Source organism: Heptranchias perlo, chromosome 6, assembly GCF_035084215.1.
Source record: "Heptranchias perlo isolate sHepPer1 chromosome 6, sHepPer1.hap1, whole genome shotgun sequence".
Taxonomy (NCBI): domain Eukaryota; kingdom Metazoa; phylum Chordata; class Chondrichthyes; order Hexanchiformes; family Hexanchidae; genus Heptranchias; species Heptranchias perlo.
The window spans coordinates 35,446,228-35,462,640 of NC_090330.1; the positions used below are offsets into that span (position 1 = coordinate 35,446,228).

Below are 16,413 nucleotides of genomic sequence, written 5' to 3' on the forward strand. Positions count from 1 at the left end.
CACTTCTCCAAACCTAGGATCTTTAAAGGGGCTAGATCAAAAGTTTGTCAGCTTTGTGCACAAGAAAAGATCTGGCAGGAGTTTTATGGACCATATCAAGGAGCCCACTAGTCAAATCTTTTTCATCCCAGTTTAAAGCATTTCTACTGTAAATACAGTAGATGCATTTTAAATTACCACGGCAACTATTTTTAATGCGAGAAATAGAACGGCCAGAGCTTGACAATAAACAATGCTAATAGATATAAGTCTTCATTTGTAGCATCCAAAGCAACCATCAACGGTAAGCCATTAAGCACTGTCATCTCCAAGCTGCTACCCAGTGAGATATCGGATCACACCCCATGAAGTAGAAAGGTAATTGTCCGGAACTGAACAAAATGGTCAGTGTTTGGGATAAGAGTGTGAATGGTAGCCTTCCTCATTCTTTGTATGAAATTCAACTTCCATATACATACAAACAAGCTATGACACAAAACAGGGACATAATTTTTTCTGTAAGGCTTTTAATTCTCACAGTAGCCATGCAAGCCTCATAATTTTAAGAACACTGGTGTTCTGTCGTACCTTCAAACGGTAGAGATTGTGGCCACGTTTCTCTGTAGAGGTTAACCAACCCCACAGGTTTACCAAGTAGTTTCAACAAATGAGAGTCAGTGCACTCAAATGCTTAGCATAAATGAGGTCTGACTGCTTGCTGCTGTTGCTGTGACCTGATGGTTCACTCTGAATACCAGTAAATTTAAAATAGATCTTTGTACCATTACGTGCAGCCGCTGAAGTCTGTTGTCTTGACGTCTCTCCACTCATCTCAACTTTCTGGACAAGAGGTGATTGTGCATGAATTTTCATATGTCACATCCTGCCACTTACTGCCTGCACCACACATTTTTTTTGCCTGCTGCAAACTGGATTAGGCTAAATACCCATGTTCCTTTTTAGTCATTTTCTCACATTGTCACATACAGGTAAATTTAGTACTCCTGTGCCCCTAGCAGTGAACCATACTTGAAAAAAGCATAGGCTGGAGAATAATGCCACTATGTTATAGCCTTATTTCTGATCAGCACATCCTTTGAGCACAGCATGGGAGCAATGAATTTCCCTTATAATGCCATTAACATTATCTAATTTTTAAAAATATAATGCCATTACTATTATTTAAAAAAGAACTTATAGGGCTCTTTTAATTGACTCTTTGCTTTATTTGATATAAATTTAAATGGCTTTAATTATAATTTAAGAAAAGCTTCACATGGAGGCTACATGCTAGGCCCTTGCACCACTCAGTTCAGTCTAGACTGATGGAAGTGAAGGATTCCCATCTCTGCTTGCTGTAAAGGTCCTATTTGAAATGAGTTTGGGAAGTTGCAACCCAGTTCCTAGTGCACGAGTCCAAAGGAAAACAGAAATGTCTCCCCAGCACAATGGAGGTTGTGCTGAGGTTGGGGAAGAGTAGAGTATGTTTTATTCTGCATACTGTGAGTAACCAAAGTGTACTCAATATGGATGCAGATGCTTGGAATGCAAAGTGCTTCATTTCCTCATCACTAACATTAATGAGCACTAAAAATCCTGGCAGTATTTGTATAGCAACAGGCCACAACTGCAAAGTTTCCATATTTTACCTATGTACAATCCCCATGTACTGTTAAGAGCAGCACAGAAACACTCCTACATTTTGGTAAAAGACAACACTAAACACCAAAATTAGTTTTGTCTACCATCTTCAAATTTCTACAACCCTAGACTTTAATAGCATACTTACAAATGCACAAACACATGTTATACATATCTTACCTTAACAGATCCCTTAATCATTTCCAAAATCCTTCCTCTATACCAGAGTGTATCAGAACCCTTAACAATGCAGCCTTCTCTTTTGCTATAGCAATATGGTTTCAGAAATGGTAGAACTTTAAAACTGGTCTGGATAGCACTGGTCAACATGGTGAATTGCTTTTCTGTATTCAAAACATCAAAAATGTAACAAAAGTTAGGAGCAGTTATCAATTTGCAAGGTTTTAAAAAAAAAATGGCAACAGGTTCCTAAAACTGTGGCAAATACACAATAGAATGTTGTAATACCACAATAAAAATGAATAACTTTCGGGTGGTTCTTCCATCTTAAATATAACATTTGCAACATACTATGAAGACAATGCATCGTTAAAAGCATCCGATGCTTAGAATGAAGAAAAAAATTCAGAATGAATTTTCACCTATCCATGTTTTAAAAAAAATTTAGTTTCTTGTCCATGTCAGTGCCCATTTGTAGCAAACCAATTGGTGCATGACAACTTGTGTGACCACAAAATTTCCAGTCACTGATCCTGGTAACCTTTTACCTTGATTGTTATGCTTGGTTAACATCTTCCTATTGGTCACTGCTAAGATTGCTGTCCTTCAATGGCCATGTTTAAACCTACACTTAGTGGTCAGTCCTACTCTGATTCTGGGACCAACAACCCCACACAACAGGAATCTCAAAAACCTTGACCTGGGGCTTGGCGGGAGTCCCAGCTCAGGCTTACATATTCCTGTGGTCTGCTCCTTTAGCTTCAGCTTCGGATCTCCTGCTGTCCTGGCCTAGGAACTACTGAAGCTACAGAGGAGGTCTTCAACCAAAATGAGAAGGGATCTTCAACAGTGAACAGAGGCGGGACAACATGGTCATCAAGAAAGAAAAATCTGCAAGTGATGTACTAAGCCCCAGCGTCTCAACGTTGCAATGTCCCTACTGTTGGCTGATATTGGTGCTGGAACATTGCACTGACTCATTTAGGCCGGTATTGTAGATCACACCAGGACTGCCGTCCGTTCAGTGAAAAATTCCATTACCAAGCAGACATAATCTAAGGGGCTTCACATGGATACTCCCTTGCTCATACCCCAGACATACATTGTATCTAAGATGCACGCTGGCATCGATGGACCAGTGCTGACTGATTGACACCCAGCAGCTTGGGCCCTGATACTTACAGGGAAGGAACAGGGAAAATGCGAAGCCCCTATAACGACAGGACTTCATTTTTTTTTTACTCCATTTCCCATCCGGCAGCCGGCCAGATTGATAGGCTGCCTGGTGGGAAAGCCAGCGGTAGAAGGTCGTAGCCAGGGACTGTTGGGGACGGCCCCCGGCAACAATCGGTGGTGGGGGGGGGGGGGGGGGGGGTGGTGGCTGGTGGGAGGTGTTGGACTGACAATCGGGAGGGGGGACGGGGGGGGACCGGGAGAGATCGTGGGGAAAAAGGCTCAGAATGGCAGGTTCTGGGGTGGGGGGGGGCGGTGGGGGGGGGGTGGGCGGTGGGCCAGTCGTGGCAAAATGTTTGGCTGAGGAGCTGGGAGGAACGCTCCTGCTCCTCCTGGCCCACAAGAAGTGCTATGAAAAGCACTTCCCTGCTTGATCTGCTGCTTCTGTCTCCATTTTTCTGCTGAGTTTCCTGAGCCCTGGGAAACCTGGTCAGCCAATGTTAAATTTAAATCAATTGTAAACAATTTTACAACACCAAGTTATAGTCCAACAATTTTATTTTTAATCCCACAAGCTTTCGGAGGCTTCCCCCTTCCTCAGGTGGTGTGGAAATTTAAATTTAAATCAGGCACACAACTGAAGTGTGGGAGCCTGATTTAAATATTATAATGAGGTGTCTCGAGAACAGGACACAGACACACCACACAACCCGCCACCGTAAAAATAGCGGCAAGTGCATATGCAGCCGGTTAGAGTAGCGTTACGCGATTTTTAATTTTTAGCCCCCGACCATCTTGGGAGGGGGGGGGGGATGCGGTGGGTGGGTTAAAAGTTCCCCCTTGATGTCTGATCATCAGTATGGGCATTACTTTAATCAACAAAGATAGATGGAGGCAGCCCAAATCAGTTCTAAAAAGGGAAATTTGTCTGGGGTGGGTGATGCAGAAGGGGTCAAATCAAGTATTCATGTAAAATTAAGATGAGGCTTCAAGGAGTACAGTAGATGAGGATAAAAAAATACTGCTTTCAGGCACATCATGAATTTAAAATCATTTAAAAAATAACAAAATCATCGTAAGTATGGAACAAAACAGCAAACAGAAAAACCTGCCAGATTTACTGAAAAACCAATGATAGCATCACTAAATACCTAAACCAAAATTCTTTTTCCTTAAGTGAGAGTATACAGATACACTCTCCTATATAACTGATGAAGGAAAAACTGAAGACAGAGTGAAACTGCAAGTCAACATGGCTGAGGGAAGATCTTAAAGGAAGTGTGATTCTTCCTACTTATATGTGGAGATTAAACAAAATCAAGAATTATTCTTAAAACTGCCATAGATTTTACATTAATAGTTCATGTAATTATCAATAATTCTTTATTTTAGACAAGCATGAGTTAATATCTTTATTCACAACTTTGATGATCTATAACTTACTCAGTGACACTGGTACTCCATAGATGATTCCATCATCACCAACACCAGTTACTTCAACCTCGAAGATATTCACATTTGGAAGGACAGGTGATTTGTACATTTTTTTGGAAGGCAGGAAATCTTCATGATTGGGTGCAGAATATTCAACAATTTCAGTTGCCTCGCCCAACGACTGTTGGCTGTCATTTTGTTTCAGATCAGTCTGTACTGCTCTACCATCTGGTGCTGTTGAACTTAAAGTGAACACAATTTATTAGTCATGTCTGAAGGTCTAAAATCAGTGTACAGCTCAATGAGTAAAGAATGCATTTTAAGCCAAATGAGTTTTCACACTTAATTGTTAACTTCTAAACTCCTGCAGATACTATACAGTTAAATCCACTTACAAACAAATCTAAAATAAGCAAATCTTTACCAAGTCTTCATTTCACAGCTCATTCTCAAAGCAATGTTTTTTTTCTGACATTTTTCCAGTAAAAATACATTTGTTTTCTTACTTAACAGCAGTGAGCTCTTCTGGTGAGCATATCGTTCTTATAAGATTATTTATGTGTAATCCACATAATGTGAAATTGGCTCAATCAAAAAAAAGTCGATTCACAAAACTTATAAGTTTAAATAATTCAAAACACTGGTCACTGAAAAGTACAACAAACTAAATATTGGCAGTAGACGTTATTTCAGAATGTAAATGCATGTGGAATGTTGACTTTAATTCTTAACCTACCAATCACAGAATCCTCTACACTGAATCCAAAGAGTTAAAAGGTGAGGCCCTAGCAAGTCATAGAGTCATAGAGTCATACAGCACGGATAGAGGCCCTTCGGCCCATCGTGTCCGCGCCGGCCATCAGCCCTGTCTACTCTAATCCCATATTCCAGCATTTGGTCCGTAGCCTTGTATGCTATGGCATTTCAAGTGCTCATCCAAATGCTTCTTGAATGTTGTGAGGGTTCCTGCCTCCACAACCCTTTCAGGCAGTGAGTTCCAGACTCCAACCACCCTCTGGGTAAAAAAGTTCTTTCTCAAATCCCCTCTAAACCTCCCGCCTTTTACCTTGAATCTATGTCCCCTTGTTATAGAACCCTCAACGAAGGGAAAAAGCTCCTTAGTATCCATCCTATCTATGCCCCTCATAATTTTGTACACCTCAATCATGTCCCCCCTCAGCCTCCTCTGCTCCAAGGAAAACAAACCCAATCTTCCCAGTCTCTCTTCATAGCTGAAGCGCTCCAGCCCTGGTAACATCCTGGTGAATCTCCTCTGCACCCTCTCCAAAGCGATCACATCCTTCCTGTAGTGTGGCGACCAGAACTGCACACAGTACTCCAGCTGTGGCCTAACCAGTGTTTTATACAGCTCCATCATAACCTCCTTGCTCTTATATTTTATGCCTCGGCTAATAAAGGCAAGTATCCCATATGCCTTCTTTACCACCTTATCTACCTGTTCCGCCGCCTTCAGGGATCTGTGAACTTGCACACCAAGATCCCTCTGACCCTCTGTCTTGCCTAGGGTCCTCCCATTCATTGTGTATTCCCTTGCCTTGTTAGTCCCTCCAAAGTGCATCACCTCGCACTTTTCCGGGTTAAATTCCATTTGCCACTGTTCCGCCCATCTGACCAACCCATCTATATCGTCCTGCAGACTGAGGCTATCCTCCTCGCTATTTACCACCCTACCAATCTTTGTATCATCAGCGAACTTACTGATCATACCTTTTACATTCATATCCAAGTCATTAATGTAGACCACAAACAGCAAGGGACCCAGCACCGATCCCTGTGGTACCCCACTGGCCACAGGCTTCCAGTCACAAAAACAACCTTCGACCATCACCCTCTGCCTTCTGCCACTAAGCCAGTTTTGTATCCAAAGTGCCAAGGCACCCTGGATTCCATGGGCTCGTACCTTCTTGACCAGTCTCCTGTGGGGGACTTTATCGAAGGCCTTACTGAAATCCATGTATACCACATCCACTGCGTTATGGTTAATTCCGCCTCCAGTATGACTTTTATATTAAGAAACCGTACAATTTTACACTAAATGGTCCAGTTGACAAAAGGTGTCATTAAGGACCAGAAGGATTTTTTGGCAAGTAAAATTACATACTTCTACTGCCTTGAAAAAGATTATCTAGCTGGTAGAAGCTTCATTCTTCAAATGATATACATCCTCCTCACATCATAGGAGTTTAGCTTAGCTTGGAAGGTTGTGGGAAACCATATGCCTGCTGAGAATGCACATGGAAATATCATAGACACTGAGTATCATGTGGTTTCTTATTTCGCAGAGATATAAAAGCCCCAGGACTTGCATCATTGAGTCAGCTCATTTTGACCAGAAGCTAAACTTGAAATCAACTAACCACCTTCCCAAAACAGTATCAGAGGGGAGAGATGGGTAGGATTAGAATGCATACTTAGCATGAAGACCTAGCAAGTGTGTAATTTATATTTCTTCCTCATTCCACACACTCCAGAATCAATTAGAGCATATCAAAGTAGTACAAAATTGAGAGGGGAAGAGGGGGCCTTTCTAGGTGCCACTGCACCAGCTGTCAAGGCTGAGCTGACCAAAGCATTGTGCACTGCAATTAAATCTAGAGATAAACTGAGGATTACTGTAGGCAGCAGCTTTGCATATACAACTGATTGAAATATTGTAAACAATTTTACAACACCAAGTTATAGTCCAGCAATTTTATTTTAAATTCACAAGCTTTCGGAGGCTTCCTCCTACACCTGAGGAAGGAGGAAGCCTCCGAAAGCTTGTGAATTTAAAATAAAATTGCTGGACTATAACTTGGTGTTGTAAAATTGTTCACAATTGTCAACCCCAGTCCATCACCGGCATCGCCACATCATGATTGAAATATGATATCTCTCTCTGGCAACCAAATGTGGAATACAGGAAATAAGTGGTTGATGCTGCCTACACTGTTCTGTGCAAGACATTGACTTGGGCTCTAACATCTATGTAGTGGAAACAATATTCCAGTTTTGAATGGAGTATTTCTTGATCTGAATAAAACCTTGGGTTTAACAACATCAAGCAAGACCTAAAGGCCCTTAAAATACCAAATCAAGTATGGCTTACCTACAATAATGGCTGCAGATCAGGAACACTGAGCCAAAACTAAATGCTAACAGTATAGTTTCCCAGTTTTGAAAAACTAAAAGTCCTTAACTGGGAATCAGTGAGCGTGTACCTGGGAAAAATTGCTAAACAGCTTGCATAAAATAAGACAACGTGATTCCTAAGGATCCAAATGAGTTGCGAAAAACTAAAATAACTGCAAAAGAAGCCCAAGTACAACTAGATTTTGAAACCAATGCCAAACAGATGTTGGAAATACCTTGGAATATGCAGGATATCATGACTAACCAACTTAGATGACAACTACAAAAAATGTTATAAACATTTTGGTGAAGCCTTGTTGGAACGAATTAAAATAGCTATCACCAGACCCTTAACTGAAATGTCTCTGGGTTGATCAATCAAAAAGGTCCAATTTTAAACAGTAAAGCTAGTTAAGGTCAAACCAAAAACCACTTAGATTCACTCATTGTAAACTGCAGCTTTCAAAGCCCCCTCAGAGTTCAGATGCAATATTCGACTCCCTAACTGTAAGGGGCGTGTTATAGCTTGGACCTTTTCCCTGAAAGGCGGAAGAACCATGTCGACTGACCAATACATATGGGCTGGAACTACTTGGTCAGTAGTATTTACATGGTTAATTAATAGAAGTGAAATAGCACGGTATGGTGTTAAATCAGCACAATAATTAAAAATAGAAATCAGTCAATAAAATGGTTAAAATATCCTTTCTGGAACCTATTTAGAAACTGGTAAACAACAAGATCTGCTACGGTACGGTCTGTCTCGATAGGCCTTCCAGAATCGATGCTGCACATGGACAGTGCAAATTTTAGCCCATCCATGGAGTTCAGATCTCCTTCCAGAACTAAGACTGCAGGAGAATGGCCTAGAATTTATCCAGTCAAAAGAGCTCTGAAGTCAAAACAGTTTATTTTCCACGATTAAAGATACAATAGTAGGAATTACTACATAGAATGCTAATGAGCAGATGCCTGTACTTTGGGTACCCAGTAACTACTAATGCCTTCACCAAGTTCAATTCAATTCATACTTGGAACAAAGTCCTGTATCCTAATTAATTTCCAGATCAATCGACATGCTGGATCCTATGGGCAACATGTCCCCATACCTTCATTTTGAAACTTGGTAATGGAAGACCATTTCCATTTTAACTCTAGCTACTTCAAAATCTACCAATTGTATTGTCAATAATGCAAATTGGAGAAATACTACTTTTTGTATCTTTCTGTCTCCACTTTTAAAAAAAAAGTATCGCCCGCAACACATTTAATACTTTTCCTCATACCACTCTGGTCACAAAGGAGCAAAACTGAAACTCAGGTTTTTATGGTTGAAGAGGTTTTCTTCTCAAAGTTAATTAAATAAAACATTACCCTTCATTTCATATAACATAGAAAAATTAGTTACATTTTCTGAGGCAAGGCCAAACCCTTCTTGATCAAATACTGTGCTATGTTGACAAACTGTCCAATTTCATCCTTGGCATAGAGCTTCACTGGCAGAGGCCATCTGGAAGACGTTTCCTGCAAGTTTTAAAAAAAGTCAAATTTAAAAAGTCACTGAACCATTGAAGTGCTGGTCATATCTGTTGAACTAACTTCACTGGACGTTATGCATCAAAGCTAGGAAACTTCAGTACTAACTACCCAGCAGCATATGGCTAGTATGCCGATTTCCCCAACTTCAGGATCAAAAAAGATGGAGTCTGCTTTCTTACTGCCATTACCACAAATAATATCACCTGACTTGATTCCCTGCTAAATCTTAAATCTGGAGGAGAACAGAAGTGACAAGTCTCTGCTGGAAATATTACTAAAAGTTTGAGTATTTCCTCCTGGTATATATAGTAAAAAAAAACTTGCATTACTTCCAGCAGGGGTGTCCAATGCACAGGTCAAAAATAAGCCACACAGAGCTCCATCTATTGATCTCTCCCACTAGTAGAAGCAGCTGATCTATTGGAGTTTGTGTGGGAATTTTTTTTTAAATCTCAGGCAGCACTATGAGCTTTGTCAGAGTAGGGCACTGGATTGGCAGGCAGCTCCCCTCTGTCAGTACCTGTATCAGGAATTCAAAATTCAGTGTCTTGACTGAACAAGGAGTGCAGCACTGTTGGGAACAGTAGTTCCACGTCAATCAAGTGCACTCCTGCTAACAAAGCCCATCAGGCTGGCCAAGGCATGTTTTTAAATTCGTACAAACCCACCAGATCAGCTGTTTCTGCTGGTGGGCTTTTCCCAGAAGCGACCACTTTTCATAGATACCACCCACCTAACTTTACTTTTTTCTCTGTCCCTTTCTTACTCTTTCTCTGTACCTATGGGTAGTGAAAGGGGCAGCATTGGGACTCTTATTGTGTGTGGGGGCAGAAGAAGATAGCCCACCTTGGATCAACTAATTGACATAAGCCCACAAAGCCTGAGCTGGAGGTTGCTACCACCCCTGCCACCTACAGTCAACCATCAACCAAGAGACTCTTTAACCCCACACCCAATATACAGAAATATCACTGGCTTCCCTTCCCATTATGCTCCAGATACATTGGAGGCCTCTAAATTACCTAGGCACCAGAGTCCCAATGCTGCCCCTTTCACTACCCATAGGTACAGAGAAAGAGTAAGAAAGGGACAGAGAAAAAAGGAAAGTTAAAGAGTGGAGAGAAGTGAAGGTAGACAGAAGAAAGACACTGAAGTGAAGTTGAGGGGAAAAGAGGGAACACAGTGTTGGGCATGAAGGAGTGTGCAATTTAGGGTGCATTTAAAGTACAACTTTCAAGACAAAGCAGTTTCTGTTTTGCACACATGCTAGAGTTATAATGTAAATGCATTCTTAATCAGACATGACCTGCTCACTGGTTGCATTACAAGGATCTGGTCCATTGCTCTAAAAAGGTTTGACCTACAAGTAGAAAAAGTAAAAGGAACCTCTAACACATTTAAAAGGTCCAATGGTGCAATTTTCAATATTGCTTTAAGCACGTGAGAAACAAACTTTCTGTTAAAGTGTTTCATCTGTTTTACGATCTTCAATAGGTTACTGATTAGCACAATTAATATGAGAAAGGATAGGAAAAAATGGTTTTCTACCCTCATGTCTGAGATGAACCCTTCTAAATCTCCATGATTTGAGCTTGGACAGTCTTACTCTGTCTGCTACAGAACGTTGTTCAATTCTTGAGTGTAATTCACTGATCCTCATTGTTCAAGTTGTTACGTTAACTTATCAATACTGATCCTTGGGGGACTTGAATCAAGTACACACTCTCTTCTACCCATAAGCCAATTTCTTATCCACTCCCTAGATACACTGAATCACCAGTTTTAAGCCTAAAAATAGTAATCTTTCATGCAGAACTTTGTTGAATGCTTTTTGGAAGTCTAGGTACACCACAGGGCTCCACTTGGAATGTCACATCTTCAAAAATGTCAAGGAAGTTGGTCAAGCAGGATGTTCTGTGGAATTTGCTGCCCCAGGAAGCTGTGGAAGCTACATCATTAAATAAATTTAAAACAGAAATAGACAGTTTCCTAGAAGTAAAGGGAATTAGGGGTTACGGGGAGCGGGCAGGAAATTGGACATGAATTTAGATTTGAGGTTAGGATCAGATCAGCCATGATCTTATTGAATGGCGGAGCAGGCTCGAGGGGCCGATTGGCCTACTCCTGCTCCTATTTCTTATGTTCTTATGTTCCCAATTCTGATTTATTTAGTAGATTATACAGATAACCCTTAAGTTTACTCCAATAGTCGATTCCACTGTCTTGCAGTACTGAAGCAAGACTAATTGGACTCTGAATCACTTGATTATTCCCAATTTGTATTTGGTTGATTTATTTTAATGGGTAAATTCACTTTGCTGTTTAACAGACAGCTTTTAATCTCTTGTTCTGACCTGGGCTGAAGTAGATCCTTCAGCCCCAATTTAACTCTGACGGGAGTCATGTGGCCGGGGGCTGAGACGAATGGCAAACCGTCCAGCCTTCTGCAGTGAGAGGCTTGGGAGATTTTAACTTCTGGGACTCATCTGTATAGGCCCAGTCAGTCTCCCGCCCGAACCCGGCAGGAAGTGCTGGTGGCCGGAGGTGAGATTTTGGATGGCAGGAGGCCACTGCCAAGTACTCAAATGAAAGGTTCCCGGCACTCAGGCAAATGGTTGGGAGGGGAAATTGGGAGGGCAAGACCTATGGGGGAAGGAAGCCTGGGGCAGGGAAGGCCCTCTTTCTCCTCCTAGCCCACAAAGAAACCAAACAACAAAAACATGAATCTACTTTTCTGGGCTCTTCTGGCCCTGGATCCTCTACCGCTAGGTTGGCCTGGTGGGGAAGCCACAACGGCTTCCCTGCAAAGAACTCGGGTGACAATTGCAGTTGGACCCCGATGACTTAATAGGAAACGGATCTACATCTACAAAGAAGGACCTTGCTGCTTTCTAGCAGGTGTCCCTCTTGCTTGCTCAAAAGAGCAGGTTAAAATTACGACCAATGGGATGGCAGCAGGATCAGAGAGGGCAAGTCGCTGCTGCCATTTTATCTGCCAGCCTGGTTTGTGCTGGGTGAGCAGGGTTAAAATCAGCCCTTTACTGATTTATCCTTTTCACATTCAAGATACCTAATCAGAGTAGCTAATTTTGTAATTATCCACCTCCCACAGATTAAATTTATTAGTTTCCCGAATGTCTGACATATATGGCTAACTAATGCATTCACAGCACAGAAGTTACTGTTGGTACTGGCAAAGGCACATCAACAACCCGTTCAAAGCAATATTACCATATTGGAAACTATGACTCATGAAGGCACAAACTACATTTCAGCAATGGACACCAGAGAACAGAAAGCCTTAGGCCTCAAAAATATTAAAAACTGGAATTGATCTCCCATGACCTTGCATCTGGAAAGTCCAGGCAAATGTAGCCTTCACATGAAGTGGGGTTAGAGGGTAGGGAGTTAGTCAAGGGCATACAGCCATAATTCAGTCACCATTTTATCTCAAACTTCTAAAAAAAAACCTCAAAACATTTGACCTTTATTATGACCTTGTTTTTATGGATAAACATACTTCAATGTTGATAATTACTGAACTTCCAATCAGAATTTCTTGCAGAAAGTCACATGATGTTGCTGCCCACTTTAGACTCCCTCCAGCTGGTCTAAAACAATGAAACCATTTACGTTACTTTCACTTAATCATACTTAGGCATACTTTAAAAAATTACAATTTGAATGTTTAAAAAAAAACATAGCCCCCCCCCAACTTCAATAGCAGTAAAAGCTGAATTCAGTTAAAAAATTATAAATGCTTTAAAAAGTTACCTCTTGAAGATTGTATATTTTACACACACATTTGATGTATCCAACATATTCAAAGAAAAAAAAATTAGTACCTTTTAATATTCACCCAAATTGACAAAACTATAGTAATCACAGGATTGAAAGTCACCTGATGTATGATAAAGAACATTCAAGTGCCAGAGGTCCAAATTTAAATTCTTCCTTTAGCTGTCTTATCATGCAGGTGTTCACTGTTTCTTTATTTCCAAAATCATAGCAGAACACCTACAGAAATAACTAATCTCAGTAAGTGTACATTCCTTTGTACCAAAACAACAGCGTATGAAGTCTTCAAAACTGTAAAAAAAATCCCATGTGTGTAAACTATCCGTGGCCTTCCTATAGTAACTTACTTCCCATCTTTGCAGTAGCCCAACAGCAAACCAAAAAGACAGATTACTCCCTTTTTGATGTAAAAAATTATTTGGGATGAAGATGTATTCCACACACCATACACAGGTCACCTATTCAACTAAAAGAAAACAGACATCGAATCCCTTAAGGTTTTTAAACGCAATCTTCTCTTTCCAACACACGAGTGTCCCCAGTTGGCTTACTTCTAGAAGTGTTGGTATGAGGTCAAGTTACTCATATGGAATGCAATGCTTTCACAAATGGAGTACCTCAATATTATAAAGTATCCTCAACTTAAATCAAACATAGGAAAGAATTTTAAAATTAGATACCCAAAATAATTATGCACACAACAGGCGCCACCTAGGAGATGTAAAGGAAGAAAAGTACATGGTGCGTCTAAAAGGGAAGACATCTAGCTTTCTTAATTACAGTTCACGTACCCATGGGGAAACAAAACAGGAAGGCCCATGTGTGAAGTATTAAGGGCTGATACAAATACAGCCTTGTTTTTATTTTTATATTTAATTTTTATTTTTAATTCGTGGGATGTGGACGTCGCTGGCAAGGCCAGCATTTATTGCCCATCCCTAATTGCCCTCGAGAAGGTGGTGGTGAGCCGCCTTCTTGAACCGCTGTGGTGAAGGTGCACCCACACTGCTGTTAGGTAGGGAGTTCCAGGATTTTGACCCAGCGACGATGAAGGAACGGCGATGTATGACTTGGAGGGGAACGTGCAGGTGGTGGTGTTACCATGCACCTGCTGCCCGTGTCCTTCTTGGTGGTAGGAGGTCACAGGTTTAGGAGGTGTTGTCGAAGAAGCCTTGGCGAGTTGCTGCAGTGCATCTTGTGGATGGTACACATTCTAGCCACGGTGGGTCGGTGGTGGACGAAGTGAATATTTAAGGTGGTGGATGGGGTGCCAATCAAGTGGGCTGCTTTGTCCTGAATGGTGTCGAGCTTCTTGAGTGTTGTTGGAGCTGCACTCATCCAGGCAAGTGGAGAGTATTCCATCACATTTCTGACTTATGTCTTGTAGATGGTGGAAAGGCTTTGGGGAGTCAGGAGGTGAGTTACTCGCTGCAGAATACCCAGCCTCTGACCTGTTCTTGTAGCCACAGTGTTTATGTGGCTGGTCCAGTTAAGTTTCTGGTCAATGGTGACCCCCAGGATGTTGATGGTGGGGGATTGTAATGCCGTTGAATGTGATTAGACTCTCTCTTGTTGGAGATGGTCATTGCCTGGCATGAATGTTACTTATTCCTAAACAAATAATTCCTTGACAAGATCAAAGCAGAAAAGTGCAGGGAAACTCTGCCATTAATTACCATAACTAGTTTGCAGACTGGTCAAAGTATTAAGCAATGAATTAGTCAGACTAATCAATGTGGCATTGTTTCATCTTAGTGGTGCATTTACTGTACTGTTTCAGTAACTGTCTGACAGGAAGATCTGAAACATAAAAAGATACCAAGCCCGCCTTGTGGAATCTCTTTTCAGCTTTAATGGCCTTGGGTAGTTCAAGGAATCCCTTATTTCTAGAATTGTCATTGGGGAAATGATTAGACAAAAATTGGCGAAGAGTTGAGATTTTGTAGACTGTAAAATCGTGCTTTAGTGGCACACACAGGCATGTTACGCAAATGCCGACAGAACAGAAAAGATCCTTACAGTTTATACAGCTTAAAAAAGGTAGAAACTGGCTTTAAATGCAAGAACCTTCAATTGATTTTATAAAACAATTCTCCATACGTTTACTTGCTTTTATTTAGTATATAGCACATGCATGTGGTGGTGCCGGCAGAACTGAAATCTGATGCACTATACGATGGTCTTAGACATAGTAAAAGCCTGAAAAGTCTATTAAAGCACCCTGATTTTCCTAGCTTGCAAAAATCTTAACTTACCTATGATGCACAAAAGAACTGATCACTCTGGTTAGTTTATTTTTAATGTTTATTACTCTTCTCCTTCCCAACCCCAATAGCTAATACCGTAAACTATGTGACCTTGGTCCTTATGCAGGTTAGAAACCTATATCCAGCATAGAAACCTATATCCAACATGCTCATTTATCCAAGTTGTACAAGGTACCAAGCCCCCATGTCTGATTAAAGCCTACAAAATATTACCAGGTACGCGGACAGCACCCCTCACAGACAATTACCTCCACAGACTTATCAGAGATCACTTTGGTGACTTTCCCTCTTCGCCACTCTTTGTGCTCAAAAACCAGTAACGCACAGTCCATAGTTTCCTTCCATTCAACAACTTCTTGTTCCAATGAAGAATACACATCTTTCATTTCCTCCTGCAAACTGAAGCAAATACTACTGTTCGATCAATTTCTCATATTCTGTTTCAAATGCTTCTGTAAAATTTTATGCCTCTTTTGCCTTTCTACTACCAGTCCTTTTCAGCCAGGATAGTTGAAATATCTAGGTTGCACTCTCCACAATTAAAATTCTAAACAGATTGTTCAGTTATAAGAGTGGTTACTGTTTAATCTAGTCATTTTATATTCACAGTATTTCCAAAGGCATATACTGAGTCAACAGAACAGAATTAGAAAAAATTAAAAAGGAAAGAGGATAGGTAGATAAATAGATTTGGTAAAATGCTTTCAGTAAGTCACTTACCACATTATAAAAATGAAGAGATGCTTTTGCCCTTCATAGTATCATGGTAGGTGCAGCACAGGAAGCGACCATTCGGCCCATCGTGCCTGTGCTGGCTCTTTGAAAGAGGTATCCAATTAGTCCCACTCCCCTGCTCTTTTCCCATAGCTCTAAGTTTTTTCCTTTCAAGTATTTACACAATTCCCTTTTGAAAGTTACTATTGAATCTGCTTCCACCGCCCTTTCAGGCAGTGCATTCCTGATCATAACAACACTACGTAAGAAAATGTTTCCTCATGTCGCCTCTGGTTCTTTTGCAAATCACCTTAAATCTGTGTCCTCTGGTTACTGACCCTCTTGCCACCGGAACAGTTTCTCCTTATTTACTCTGTCAAAACCGGTCATGATTTTGAACACCTCTGTTGAATCTCCTCTTAATCTTCTCTGCTCTGAGAACAATCCCAGCTGCTCCAGTCTATCCACATAACTGAAATCCTACATCCCTGGTACCATTCTAGTAAATATCTTCTGCACCCTCTCCAAGGCCTGGACATCCTCCCTAAAGTGTGGT

The 16,413-nt window shown here is 41.0% G+C and overlaps 1 protein-coding gene across 1 annotated transcript in view; it reads right to left on the reverse strand.

Annotated features, from left to right (window-relative positions):
* Positions 1–15,529, reverse strand: part of rnf17 (ring finger protein 17) — a 48,448-nt gene extending 32,919 nt beyond the window's left edge. Inside the window, exons 1-4 of the mRNA XM_067986683.1 lie at positions 15,392–15,529; positions 8,948–9,063; positions 4,417–4,649; positions 1,801–1,964 (exon numbers count right to left, since the gene is read on the reverse strand). Of these exons, the coding sequence (XP_067842784.1) occupies positions 1,801–1,964; positions 4,417–4,649; positions 8,948–9,063; positions 15,392–15,529 (651 nt within the window). The remainder of the gene's footprint in view (positions 1–1,800; positions 1,965–4,416; positions 4,650–8,947; positions 9,064–15,391) is intronic.
* Positions 15,530–16,413: the final 884 nt, after the last annotated feature.